Source organism: Equus asinus, chromosome 10 (assembly GCF_041296235.1).
Source record: "Equus asinus isolate D_3611 breed Donkey chromosome 10, EquAss-T2T_v2, whole genome shotgun sequence".
Taxonomy (NCBI): Eukaryota; Metazoa; Chordata; class Mammalia; order Perissodactyla; family Equidae; genus Equus; species Equus asinus.
In genome coordinates, this window is record NC_091799.1 from 30,142,038 (window position 1) to 30,155,605 (window position 13,568).

The following is a 13,568-nucleotide window of genomic DNA, read 5'->3' on the forward strand; positions in this document are numbered from 1 at the left end:
CTCCTCTTCTTTTTTTTTTTTTTTTTTGAGGAAGATTAGCCCTGAGCTAACATCTGCTGCCAATCCTCCTCTTTTTTGCTGAGGAAGACTGGCCCTGAGCTAACATCTCTGCCCATCTTCCTCCACTTTTATATGTGGGACGCCTACCACAGCATGGCTTGAGAAGCAGTGCCATGTCTGCACCCAGGATCCCAACTGGCGAACCCTGGGCCGCCGAAGTGGAACATGCGCACTTAACTGCTGCACCACCCGGCCAGCCTGGCCCCTCCTCTTCTGACTTGGATGTTTACTGCCTGGCGCCATGTCCACCCTTCCATCACAGTGAAGATGGCTAAGGCTCACAGTGAAAGAAAACATCAAGATGAGGACTATCTCCAGTTGCACAGAATTGGCACAACCCAAGGAGTTTATCATTTCCACGACCATAATGACCCAAACGGCCCAGTCTTCATTTCCAGCTCCAAAGAGGCCCCATGTGAGCCTGAGTCCAAAGAATTGTTTTTACAGGGCGCTCCCCCCAATCACGGGGCTGCACCACTACATTTTATTGGGGCTGCCAAAACCATACAACCTGGGCTAAAAGTCCTCGCAGAAAACTTACATCCTTTCCCTCTCCCGTGAAGATGTAAATCTGGCCATGTCTTTGAAATGCAAACACCCCAGGAGGTAACAAAAACTCTGCCCACAACCACCTGGGACTGAAGGAAAAAAAGGGCGGGAAGAAGCCTCTTGAAACACAAACGGCTATAAAAGCTCTCTTGCCCCCAATCTCGCTCACAGTCTCCTTAAGATAACTTGTCAAGGACAAATACAAATCTTCAAAGTCTTCTCTAGGGGCTGGCCCGGTGGCACAGTGGATAAGTTCACATGTTCTGCTTCTCCGTGGCCTGGGGTTGGCTGGTTTGGATCTCGGGTGTGGACATGGCACCGCTGGGCAAAAGCCATGCTGTGGTAGGCGTCCCACACATAAAGTAGAGGAAGTTGGGCATGGATGTTAGCTCAGGGCCAGTCTTCCTCAGCAAAAAGAGGAGGATTGGCAGCAAATGCTAGCTCCGGGCTAATCTTCCTCAAAAAAGAAAAAGAAAAAAGTTTTCTCCACAAATATTAAGAAGATTTAGTTATCGGAGTGGGTAACCATAACTTCTTCCATCCACCAGACACAATTTGGAGCCCAATATTACTCATAAACTAGTGAGTTTTATGTTGCTGTACCTGATTCACAGCTAAAATTTTGCAACAGAAGCTACAGGGTCTCTGTGTTCGGCTGTGAGTATATGTATGTCTCTGGATGTATGTTACGTATGTGTGATTTTTTCTCTGTCTCTCTACCTCCAGATGCTTTGCCAAAATTAATTTGTAGGAGAGCTCTATTTAATTGGCTTACAAATAAGTGTTTATGAATGAAGTATTCCTAAAACTCAGAAATATAGAAACTAATTCAAATATTTTTCAATTTCACAGGATCTGGGATAATCGTTGGTAAATAAAAGCTAGTTTAAGTTCAGTTTCTTTAAAACAGGTATGCCTTCAGAGTTATCATCGTTAAATATAATGCAGATAAATGGTTTTTATTCTACCTGGGTTTACTAGCCAAACAAATTCATACTGTCTCGATTACAAAATTTTTCGGTGAAAAAAGTGGCTTGGGATGATGGCTGACTTTGTCTACTGTCCAATGAAGTTTTGTGGGTAATCTTACCATAATTTTTGGGAGAAAGTGATTTAGACAGATGTAAGTGGAATAAGAGTTTAGGTGAATTTTACAGCAAGAATTATGTGTTATGTTTACTTAAAAATAGTTTCCAAAATCTTTGGTAGCTTCCACCCTTAGAATTTTCCTAAGTTAAATTAAATGATGGGATTTATAAGGAATTGAATGTCTAGATCATTTCCAAATAAGATAAAATACTGAAACATTAATTGCTAAACAAGTCTAAGTTTACCTACTTTTGACCTCTTATTACAGTGTAACTAAAGAAATTTGGGTCTGTTAGTAAACACATCTTGTGCCACACTGAACAATTATGCTATGAGAAAATGTATGTTTCTAGAAATTATGAAATGTATTCATAAATTTGACAATTTAAAGAACGCTGGTGTAACCGACAGTTCGTGACTGCTTCTTAGTTTTCACTGGAAATGAAAGTTTCTAAGGGTTAAGAATTCTAATTAATGTATGTAATTAAAACTACTAGAAATAATAAGGCACACGTCTCTGTATGCAAGGAAGGTAGGATGTGTTTTGGGGCAAAAGAAAAAGTATGAGGTATGGAGATGCATTTTTGTTAAGGGAAAAGAAAATAAATTTGTCCTAAAGTAAAACTGGTTATTTCAGAATGGGAAAGTGGAAAATAAAGGAAAAAATGGTATAGAAAGTTAGGAAAAGAGAGAATGAAAAAGAGAGAGAATATTACTTTGTCTGGTCCAGTTTGCTAGAATTGGATTATTATTATAACTGAATTTTTTTAATAAGTTTTAATTCAATAATATGCTTACATAACTTTCTTTCATCTCATAAAAGGACAATGTTTTCTTGGCATATTGGTCTGCTCCTGATAAGAGATTATGAAAGGCTTTAAGGCTTTTCTTTGCCTTTTGAGTAATCTGGCTAGAAAGCAAAGACTTTGTGTTTTATCAAAATAATTTCCTATGCTTCATGTTATCTTAATCAGGTCTTTATGAAGAAAACTGAGTTTTCTCAACATTAAAAGAGCTAAGTTTTGCTCACAAATATGTAACCTTCTCTATTCATCTTTAAAATCTTTTGTCATTTTGGTTAAGTAGATAATTAAGTACAGTTTCATAATGATCTGTGATCTTATTCAGTCAAGTGTTCAAAATCTTTGATATTTTTGACAAACTTCCCCAAACCAAATTCTAAGTGAAGTCTTCTTGACCTGGAAGTAACTTCAGGATCTTCCAGAGGGGCCCTGGAACATCTCAAAAGATTTGTTCTCTCCCTTGTAAAAAGGGAGGCATTAAACCAATTAGGCTTATTTGATAATAAGAAATAAATAATGCTAGACCTTCTTTATGGATATCCTTGTATGAATATACATTATTAATATAAGTGTTCCAGAAATTATATGAAATTCCTAAAAGTCTGATATGTAATGTTATCAGTCATAATTCCAGTTATTATATTAAAATGTGTGTCACAGAAATAGCCCAAACTTCCTTGTCAATTGCATCCTAATGAACTCTCATCAGATCTTAACCATGGGCGTTTTTAAGTCTTTTGTCATTTACAGACAGTTATTGTTTTACTCGGACACTTTTGCAGCCATCTCTTCAAGGAGGTTCATGGAAAGGACTCTGACAAGTACAGGTTTCTGATCACTTTCAGATCATACTGAAACTGGTAAGAATTTACAGAATTCTAAGGACAAATTGGATTAAAAAAACTGCTGAAAAAAAAAGATCAAGAATTCGTTACACAGGAACTGAATGAACCGATGAGGATGATTATAATTTTTTTATATACTTCTGTTTGAAACATTGCTGATTCTTTAATCTTTTGTTTTCCAGACTTAAGGAAACATTTTTCTTAAGCTGGCTATGACTTACAGCAATTTGGTAAAGAATACCTTTGTGGACAAAGATGAAACAATTACTCTTTCTCCCTACCTTATCCCTCCAGGATTTGGAAGCTCTCAGTGAGTATTCTTATTCTCATGGCAATTTAGTTATTTGCATAAATTCAATAAGAATCTGTGTTCTCCTTGTAACAGGATGCTATTGGAAACATTGGTTATATTACCAAAGCTTTGACCAGAAAGTCATATTTGAGAGAGACATACATAGACTCAGCTATGACCAGACAGCTTTAAGGAATGAAGGTTGACTATATGGAGCCAATAAAGCCCTCTTGGAAAAATCAGCCTTATACCTCATTTACAGGGTTCCCAGCAGCCTTTCCAGGTGAGTAAGGAAGGTCACTTCCTGGCAGGCCCAGGAACCCCAGGAAATTTTGGGGACCTCGAGAAGAGAAGAATTCTCTCAAATCTATAGGTATTCCAGGCAAAGTCTGATGATGAGTTCTTGGCCAGGCTTCCTAGCCTCAAAGAGGCTTTTCAAAGTGAATCTGAGATTCCTTAAGAAAGGTTCCAGCAAAGCAGACTTAAAAGAGCTTGCATCGTCAATCGCTATTCCTGCTGTCCTTACGTAATAATCAGGCCAAGTTTATTGAAACTAAACGTAATTTGCAAGCAAATTCGTCTTACTGTGGTTATCTTCAAATAAATGGGGGTGATTGTAGAGAGAAAAATTGTATTTCAATGGAAACTATAATACACCCTTGTGGATATTAGATTCTAGTTCTGTTAGTTATCTTTGTTTTGTTTTCTACCCGTAAACTGAACTGGATGCTGAATTCTCATTTCCTCCAATATTGGTTACAGCTCTAAGAATTAATGTTTCCAATTTTTCTCCTACCCTTCTGACCTGGAATCATTGAGAACTAAAATTGCCCTTTTCCCTAAGCTGTGCAAGCTAAAGTGGGACAACTTGATAGAAACATCAGAGAAATCACCACAACAGCTCACACATGATAATCTTCATGCCTGTTGCCAGGTGGGCCGCTCAGAAAGATCACCAGAGACATTCGAACTGTAGACCAGGAAAATCTATCAATTGCCACTGACTGCCCTCACTCCATCCGAAGATGCTTTGAGCCCAACATCTAGAAATCTTCTCAAATGGCTGCCTTCAGAACTCAGAAACTGGGACTATAATCTGCTCCCATCATTAATCTTTGGGGCTTGTTTCCTTTTGTTTCCATAGAAATGCCTCTTATTAAATACTTGATTACCTGCACCATGTAGGCTTAACTTGGAGAACCCACTTACATCACTGCCTCCTGAAATGAGACACAGCCCTTTAACTGAAGTGACCCATTCTCAGGGCTAAGAGACTGGCTCAATGAGACATGGAGCAATCTACTGACTCGGGATGGGTTCAAACTTACCAACACCAGAGGACCCAAGATGTTAAAATACTTCCCAATATTACCCACAACTTTGACCAGATTCCTAGGGCCCCTGAGATCACTGACTTAGTTTCATTGTTGGACTCTTCAAATTTGGGACTATGGCTATGGACTAGATTTCAGACTATTGCCTGTATAATTTTTACAGGATTTGCCACTATAATCCTATTTAGATGTGCACTTCCTGGGTTACAACATGCCCTACCCCTGACTTTCAGCATGTCAGCTACCCAGGCAGTTAGTGTCTCATCATTGACTCCGATGCCTCGACCCCGCAGGGTGGACTGTAGCGTGAGCCCCGACAGTTGAGTTTTCTCTTTTTTGTAATGTAAGTGCTTGATTTAAGCTTTGATTGCTGAGGAGTCCATTTCAAAGAGGCGTCCACTTCAAGATGAGCTATCTGGAATAAACACATGGCCAGCCACAGACTAGAAAAGAGCCAGGCACCTTCCCACCCTGAGGCTCCTTTGTTTTAGAGATCTTGGTTGATTTCAATAACTCACCATCTGGGCCACTTGTTTTTTCTCTTCCTGCACTTTAAATTTCCACTCTTATGTTTTAAATTCACCAGTAAAGAGCGAGCCTGCAAAACCCTAGGCCCCCGCCCTCAACCCCAATAAAAGCAGAACCCCGGGCCTGTGCTCTTTCTCTCTCTCTACCTGTGACCTCACTTTGTGGCCCCAGGTGTGCTGTGTAATTCCCAGGTCCTATGAATAAGAAACCTTTATTTTTTTCAAAGTTTCCTGATGGTTACTGCTGAAAGGCATCTTGCAATCATAGTGAGAACCACAAGGGCCAGTCCAACCACAACATTGGTTATTGATAGGCTGAGACTGGCACACAACAGTGGTTCATTGTTCCTGATGGGGATGGCCACCCGGCTGGGCAGTCACGCTGCCAACCCAGGCGCCAATGGTGACCTCACTCTTCTGCCGGGCGGGTTTGCCACGTGGCCCCCAAACCTCAGAAACAGAGGAGAAAGGGCCTGCTGGACCGTGACCCATGTTTCCTGCTGAATCCCAGGACCTGGCTCGGTGCCCGGCACATGGTAGGAACTCAACAAAGACTGGTTGCCCTGCTGGCTTGACTAGAGATTCTCAAACCCTGGGTCAGACACGGTCATCACAAGGCACCTCCTCGAGCCTCCCCAGTGGGGCTGATAGGATGGGATGCAAAGGGACTCTGGGTCCGCACCACCCCTGCAGCCACAGCTGCTCTTCTCCCTGGAGCGTGAATCGTCCCACACGGAGGACTTCATGCACCTGCAGACCCACAGTCCCTGGGGGGTTATTTTGGGTGGGGTGGTTACACCCCCTTGCCGCCACCTGCCTTGGTTTACTGTTGAGTTGCCCTGAGCTACCTAAAATTCTCAGCCCAGAGACAGGCACAGGGTAGGCAGGCTTCGAACATTAAATATTTGCACACACAGTTCTGCCAGCCTGTCCCAGGTGACCATCACACGGATTTATTTTGTGCTGATGGTTCATGGTTCTCCAAGCCAGGCCAGCTTGGCCAACTAGGCTGTTTTAGATATTAGGCAGAAAGTTCTATTTGAAGAAAGAAATATTAGCATTGTACAACTCGAAAGGGGTTGGAAACCACAGATTTATAACAATTTATCCTAAATTTACAGATGAGGAAACTGAGGTTCCGAAAGAGGAGATGACTTCCCCAAGGCCATGCAGCAAGACAGTCAAGGCTCCAAACTTGGGTGGGCTGTGGCCCAGGGCAGGGTCAGGGTAGAGCCGGCCAGCCGGTGGGGGGTGGGGAGCAGATACGTACCTTGGAGGCCGTGATGGGTTTGAGACACGTCTGTCCACCATGTGTGAAGTTGCAGGAGACTTCGATGGTGTCGGATGAGCAGCCAAGGTTTGGATCCACCCAGTAGGTACCTGCAGGCAACGTGGGATGTGGGGGAGGGGTGTGTATGTAGGGAGGAGCCCAGGGCTTGGTTCTGCAGGTGGACCCCGCACATTGTGACCCGCTGAGCCCCAGCTGGATGCAAGGTTGGAGAAGGGGAAGCATAAAGAGACTCCACGGGCCACAGAGATGGCAGGAAACCCTTTGGGCAGAGCTCACAACTGGCAGAGCCCCCACAGGGGCCACGTGGCTGCGTACTTGCCCAGGTTGCTACTGGGAAGTGTCCATTTCATAAAGGGAGCAGCTGAGGTTGAGAGAGGCTGAGCCGCCTGCCCAAGGGTCTTAGGGATCATCTAGTTGAAGGGTTTCTCCGCAAGGCCAATGATCCTCCTAGGGCTGGCGGGGGGAGGGTGGAGTCTGGGCTCCCACCCCATCAGCCTGGCCCCTCTTCTGGCATCTGATTTCCCCACTGGGCTTCCAAATGAGCCAAAGGCCCCACAGCTGAAAGGGTGGGACAACCGGCCACTAGTCCACCATCCTGTGCAGCGGAGGGAAGAGTGGCTCGGGGGGTGGCCGTGGTTTGACCCCGCTCACAGAGCTGGTCGGAGGCAGGGCTGATACTGGACTCAGGTCTGCTTGCCTGCAAAGCTTGTGGTCCTTCCACGGCACCACATGAGCTCACAGAGAGAGCTGGACGAGGTGCAGACAAGAAGGGTGGAATCCTGGCTTGCCAGGGAAGCCATGACGGGGTCCCCCCCCCCGGGTCCCCTCCTGTCCCTCAGGGGTTTTTTCTGCCAAAACTCTAGTCTTGTTGCACTGAAATGGTCGTGCCCAGCTCGTGGATCTGTGGGTTCTGGAAGGGTGGAACCACTCCTTCTATGTTTCCCACTATATCCCCATAATCCCAAGTGCAAGGCCTGGCATATTGTGAGGCTCAGGGACTGTTTGTTGAGTGAATAAATGACTGCCCACGTGCCTATCTCCTCAAGGACAGAAACTTGGCCCAGATGAGCTGAGATTCGAATGCTCCATCTCCCCCACCTCCTTCCGGAGCTCCCCCGTCCGGTCCCCGCCCCACCCCCAGGGCAGGAAGCCCTCTCTTCAGACCCCACAGGCCCTCATACCATCCACCATCTTCTGCTCGCAGTCCATGAGGTCCCGGCACACCCGGGCGGGGTTCTCTTTGGTGCCCAGGGGCGTCTTAATGCTCTGGATGAGGTTGCTGAGGTAGTGTAAGGTTTTAAAGATCTCCCCGCCCTGGTCCAGCACCAGCCGGTCCGGATGGCTGTAACCCTGTCGTGAGGAGAGAGGTGACCAGCGGCCCCTTGAGGTCCCGGCCCGGCCCGAGGTCCAAGCTGCCACAGCCCCAAGTTCTCCCTACTTGGGAGACATCTCTGCATCCCCAGGGGCATGGGTGGGACAGGGGTGGGTCCGCCTCCATGTAATGGATAAAGAAGTAGGGACCAGGGATGGAGGGGGGGGTGCCCTGCCACGAGGGTCTAGAGGCTTGAGGAGCAAGGCTCAGCCTGGTCCCCAGTGCCGGACGGGCAGGCCCCCATGAGTGAGGTAGACAGGGTGTGCAGGACCCTGGGGAGGGGCCAAATCCCTCCGGAAGGGGTCGGTGGAGGTCTTTCCTCTGATCTCCCTGGATGGAAGGAAGATAACGGGCCTTTGCCTGCTGCCGTCTTTCCTGGATTGTGAGCCCTAGAGAAGCGACTTGGCATCAATGTTCCCTAGCATGCAGCTCAGGGAACAGATGGAAATGCCTATAGGAGGTCTGAGCTCGGGGAGGGGGTGGTGAGTTCCCCGTCACAGGAAGGAATCAAGGCAGCGAAGGCACTCTGGACAGGAGCTCAGCCAGAGGACACTCAAGGGCTTTCTCAGCCTGGAGTCTTGGAGCTGAGCTGGCCCCAGGCCGGGGTCTGAGCAGAGCCGTGCGGGCTGACCATGAGCTTCCTGCTCCTGGAGGCTGGCGGGACTGAACCACGGGAAGCTGCTGTGGGCTCTGGGCCTGGATGAGCATCTCTCCTGACTCAGGCCAGCAAGAGCTCTGAGCCCCTGAGAGGGCTGGCGGGAAAGCAAAAGGGCTCTGGGCCCGTTTCTGGCCCCGTGCTGGCTCGCACCGGCCGTGTGGCGGTGGACTGGCCGCTCTCCATGCCGAGCGCCTGTGGTTGGGGGATGTCACCAACGGCTATGAAACGCCCCGTGTGGGCCACGTGGAGGGCGCTGACCACACGCGGGCCATTATTTCCGTTTCCCTGGGAAAGATCCCACGCGGGCAGGGCTCCTGGTGGTACCTCTGCTCTCAGTGCTCCATTCGTGTCCATCCACGTCTGGAAAGCTGCCCCAAGGTCATCTTGTTGCTGTGCAGGGAGAAGACAGGGCATGTATCCTGGTCCCTCAGGGCCCCCCAGGGCCCCCTAGATGCACGAGGCAGGAGCCCCAGGGTCTGAGCATGAGCTGTCCCATCCCCCCTTCCCTGGTGAGAGTGTGGCCAAGTCACATGTCCTCTGGAGTTCCCAGTCCTTCCTCCTCTTGCAGGGAGTCAGAGCTGACCCTTCAATCCCTTTCTCCAGGCACTTCCATAGCTGTCCATCGCCCTTCAGATTAAGTCCAAATTCCTCAATGTTTTTACGAGACCCAGCCTGAGTGCTGTGGTCATTGACCCTGCCTCTCTTCTCTCCCACAGATGCTCTGTGCACCTGACACACTATCACACTTCAACATTCCCAAGCACCAAGCTCTAACTAGCCACGGGGCCTTTGCACATGCTGCACCCGTTTTGCCTGGAGCACTCTTCCTTCCCTCCAATGCTCCATCCGGCTCTTCTTTTCCAGTGGTTCCCAACCAGGGGCGATGTTGCCCCCTAGGGGACCTTTGGCAATATCTGGAGACATTCTTGGCTGTCACAACTGGAGGAAGGGGTGGTACTGGCTTCTAGTGAGTAGAGGCCAGGGATGCTGCTAAACATCCTGCAATGCCCAGGACTGTCACTCCCAGCAAAGAATCATCTGGTCCCAAATGTCGGTAGTGCCACAACTGAGAAACCCTGCCCTGCCCTCATCCTATAGCAGTCAGCTGTGATGGGGGCTTTGTCCTGATGCTTCTGCCCCCAGGCTGGGTGCGGCCCCCTCTCTCTACGCCCCCACAGTCCCCACGTCTCTCCTTCGGCTGGCACTGCAATTGTCTAACGTACACTTCCACCTCAGGCCCTAGCTCCAGGCTTTCCAGAAGCACAGCTGCAGTCTTGCCACAAAAACAGTGAAGAGAAGGTGACAGCAGGCGGAGCTCAGGACGGGGTTTCAGGGCTGGGGTTCAGGGGTACTTCCCAAGTTCAAATCTCAGCCTTGCTGCTTCCTGACTGCATCTTGCTGACTGGGCAAGCTGCTTAATCTCCCCTTTTCCTCAGTTTCCCCATCTTGACAATGGGCACGATTATAAACCTCTCTCAGAGCAGTCGGAAGAAGGGAGTTAATACACGGAAAGCACTTCTAATGGTGTCTGGCATATTACAAGCGCTCGATATATTAATTATCATTCAAACTATTCAGAATCCTCTAATGTTCCATCGTTTAGAGGGCAAGGCTTTTTCCTGGCTCTCTTCACATTCCGTAGCCGGCTTTCTTACTGACAAGGACCCGGGAAGGGAGCTGAGAGAGGGCCAGGGCTGTCGGAACGTTTGTGTGGGCGACGCAGACAGACAGGGACGGCAAGAATCTGAGACAAGAAGAGCACAGATTCCTACGGCCCCTCTCCATTCACTCTGTCCCCTTGGTCACTCCCTGGAACGCAGTGGGCCTGAGTCTCCCAGCCAGCCGGGGGCACAGGGGTGAATGGGGACGGATGCGTCAGAGGGCTTGGGCCGGGTACCCACCAGGCAGGGACGCAGGGACCTGATCTGCTCTCTCACCCGACCCCCATTGGACTCAGAATCTGAGCTGGAGGGACCCCGTGATGGTGCGATTTATAGTAAGAAATACATATTCGGTCTTTGAACCTGATCCTGGCACAGAGCCCTGTAAACCCTTGGAATTTCCCGTGATGAGAGTGACAGAAGTGTCTTTTGTTATGCTAATGAGGCGATTTTTGGAAAGCCCTTGGGGTGGGGGCTGGCAGCCTGGGGAGCCAATGACGTTATTAGTGGGTTGGAACTTTCAGACCCATCCCCACTTCCCACCAGGGAGGGGACAGAGGCTGGAGGCTGAATCCATCGCCAAAGGCCAGCGATTTAACGATCGTGCCCTCAGATGCTCTCTCCTCTCCGGGTGGTGTCAGAGTTGAGTTGAACTGTAAACTGTAGGACACCCAGCTGATGTCCTGAGACTTGATTGTTGGTGTGGGGACCCCACTGCCCCCGGAATTGGTACCAGATCCTATTCAGAGCCTCAGCAAGCAGCTGGTCTGTAAGAGTGCACCGGCACGACCCGGGAGCCCAGCAGCTGGAGAGTCCTCCTGGGTCCAGGGCTCCCGTAAGGAGTGACAAAGGACACGTGCATCCCTGGGCCCAGCTTAGGGTTCTAGCCACCATGGCCAGAGAGGTCAGCTGCCAAACACCCACCCCCTTCCCGCAAGGCCTTACCCCAAGGAGGCAAAAGAGAATGTTCTCCAACTTACAAAGTGGAGGGGGCTTCCTGGAGGACCCTGCAAAAGAAGAGGCTGGCTCAGGATGTGATGGGGACTGGGGGCTGGAGGCCCGGGGCCACCAGGAGACTAGAGAGGACCCCCCAAGCTGGTCTGCACTCTCCCGGAGGCCTGGCCCCACCGGGGCTGGTCTCCACTCTCCTAGAAGTCTATGGGCTCTAAGAAGCTTTCAAGTCCTATAAGGTCAGGGTCAAGAAAAGCAGCTGCTGGCAAAGCCCTGGGCTCCCTCACAGGACCCCGCCTCCTGCCCTGCAGTCCCAGGGGCGCCAAACACACAGTCACCTACCGGTGGGCCGGGCCGCCCTCGGGGGCCGGGAGGACCCTGGAGGGAGACAAAAATAGTGAGGCCCTGGTCCAAATTGTTCCATCTCCCCAACCCCAGGCCTTCTCCAGCCAACTTCAGACCCTGGGACACTGGGCCCCCAGCAGAGACAGGTGCCGGTGGGACGACAGGTCCAGGAATCCAGAGTGCCCCTACCCCGTCCCACTCCCCCCCCCACCCAGCCCGCACACCCCAGCCCACTCACCCTCGGACCTTGCAATCCCTGGAGGGAGACAGAAGCGGGGAGAGAGAGTTAGGGGACCCGGGCTAAGCCCCCCACTCCTAGAGTCCACCCCTCCCCCAGCCCCAGCAGCACTGTCCCCCCATCCACTCACCAAGTCCCCTTGGCTGCCTTTGTCGCCCTTCGGACCCTGCAATAAACCACAGCCCAGTGAGTGAGGGCTCAGAGAGGAAGGCCCATTTCCCAGATGGGGAAACTGAGGCTCAGACCGGCCCTGGGTCACAGAGACAATCTGGAGCCAGGCAGAAAAGGGAACCCAGCAGTCTGTCTGGCCAACCCCCTGCACACGTACCGGGCGTCCTGAAGGTCCCAGGATTCCAAGGGGCCCGATGATGCCCTCCTTTCCCTAAGGGAGAGAGAAGGGCTTCTGTGTCCTCGTCCCAGGGCCCAGGGAATAGAGTCACAGGGGCGGGAGGGTCGAGGGCAGCCTGAGTGTCCCAAGGGAACAGAACGGAGACCTCCTCAAGCAGGCACCAGGCCATGCGTCTCCTGAGCCCCCTCTGTGCTTTGGGGGGTGGGGGGTGTCCAAGAGTGGAGACAGGAGAGCAGGCAATGGGGTAAGATGGTGGCCAGCCGGCAGGCATGGCATAGACAAGGAAGTGGGGACTGTGGGCGGAGGGGCCGCCAGGCTGAAGGAGCAGGAAGAGGAGCACACACCCCCACCCAGCCGGTGGCTGGCCAGCCTTGGGCCGGGACAGAGAGGGAGGGGACTCACCATCAGGCCAGGGGGCCCCCGAGGGCCCTGGATGCCTTTGAAGCCGATGTCTCCAGGGGGGCCCTGGGGAGGCAGAGGAGCGCTGTCTGTGAGTGGGTGGCCGCTGGTAAAGGCGCCAGCAGTTCCACCACCCCTGGGGTCTGGCCAACTTGCCCTCCCTGCCCAGAGACACCCCAGGGAGAGTAACAAATGTCCACCGCTATTAAGCAGCACCAGTGCGCAGGCCCGGTGCCACGCGGTGTATATGCCTCTGGTCTTACAGCAACCCTCTACCGTTGTCAAGCCCATTTCACAGGCGAGGAACCTGAGGTTTGGAGACCAAGTGACCTGCCTGCGGCACAGAGCAGGTAAACTGTGGAGCTGGGCTTAGACCCCAGGTCTGCGGGGCTGTGAGCACCCGGGGCAGGATGCTCAAGCTTGACTCTGCCTGTGTTCCAGCCCACATTGTAAATGCTCCAGAAATCTTTGTTGAATGAATAAATGACCACGTAGGTGGGTGGACGGGACCCCAACAGGAACTGGGTGGAGTGGGAATCGGTACCTTGGGTCCGAAGAGGCCGGCCATTCCTGGGAAGCCCATCTCACCGGAGTCACCCTGAGGGGAGAAAGGGATGAGAGGGGGTGAGTGGGGCTGGGACAAGGGTGCCTAGCTGGTCGCCCAGGACCCCCAGGCCTGCTGCCTCCCGGGGACATTGGCCACCCACCGCGGGCGATCAGATGACGGGAACAGCTTAGACTAGACACCAGCTCAGCCTGGCTGAGGGGGCAGGAGCCTGTGCCGTCTGCCAGATGAGAAAGCGGA

The 13,568-nt window shown here is 50.8% G+C and overlaps 1 protein-coding gene across 6 annotated transcripts in view; it reads right to left on the bottom strand.

The window, feature by feature from the left end:
• The window catches only part of COL27A1 (collagen type XXVII alpha 1 chain), a 144,088-nt gene that overhangs the window by 5,352 nt on the left and 125,168 nt on the right, over positions 1–13,568 (bottom strand). For all 6 annotated transcript variants that reach the window (XM_070518882.1, XM_070518886.1, XM_070518884.1 and 3 more), the window contains 10 exons: positions 13,308–13,361; positions 12,767–12,829; positions 12,344–12,397; positions 12,146–12,181; positions 12,016–12,033; positions 11,775–11,810; positions 11,462–11,488; positions 9,145–9,210; positions 7,972–8,140; positions 6,770–6,879 (listed from right to left, as the gene is read on the bottom strand). In XM_070518882.1, coding sequence (XP_070374983.1) covers positions 6,770–6,879; positions 7,972–8,140; positions 9,145–9,210; positions 11,462–11,488; positions 11,775–11,810; positions 12,016–12,033; positions 12,146–12,181; positions 12,344–12,397; positions 12,767–12,829; positions 13,308–13,361 — 633 coding nt within the window. The remainder of the gene's footprint in view (positions 1–6,769; positions 6,880–7,971; positions 8,141–9,144; positions 9,211–11,461; positions 11,489–11,774; positions 11,811–12,015; positions 12,034–12,145; positions 12,182–12,343; positions 12,398–12,766; positions 12,830–13,307; positions 13,362–13,568) is intronic.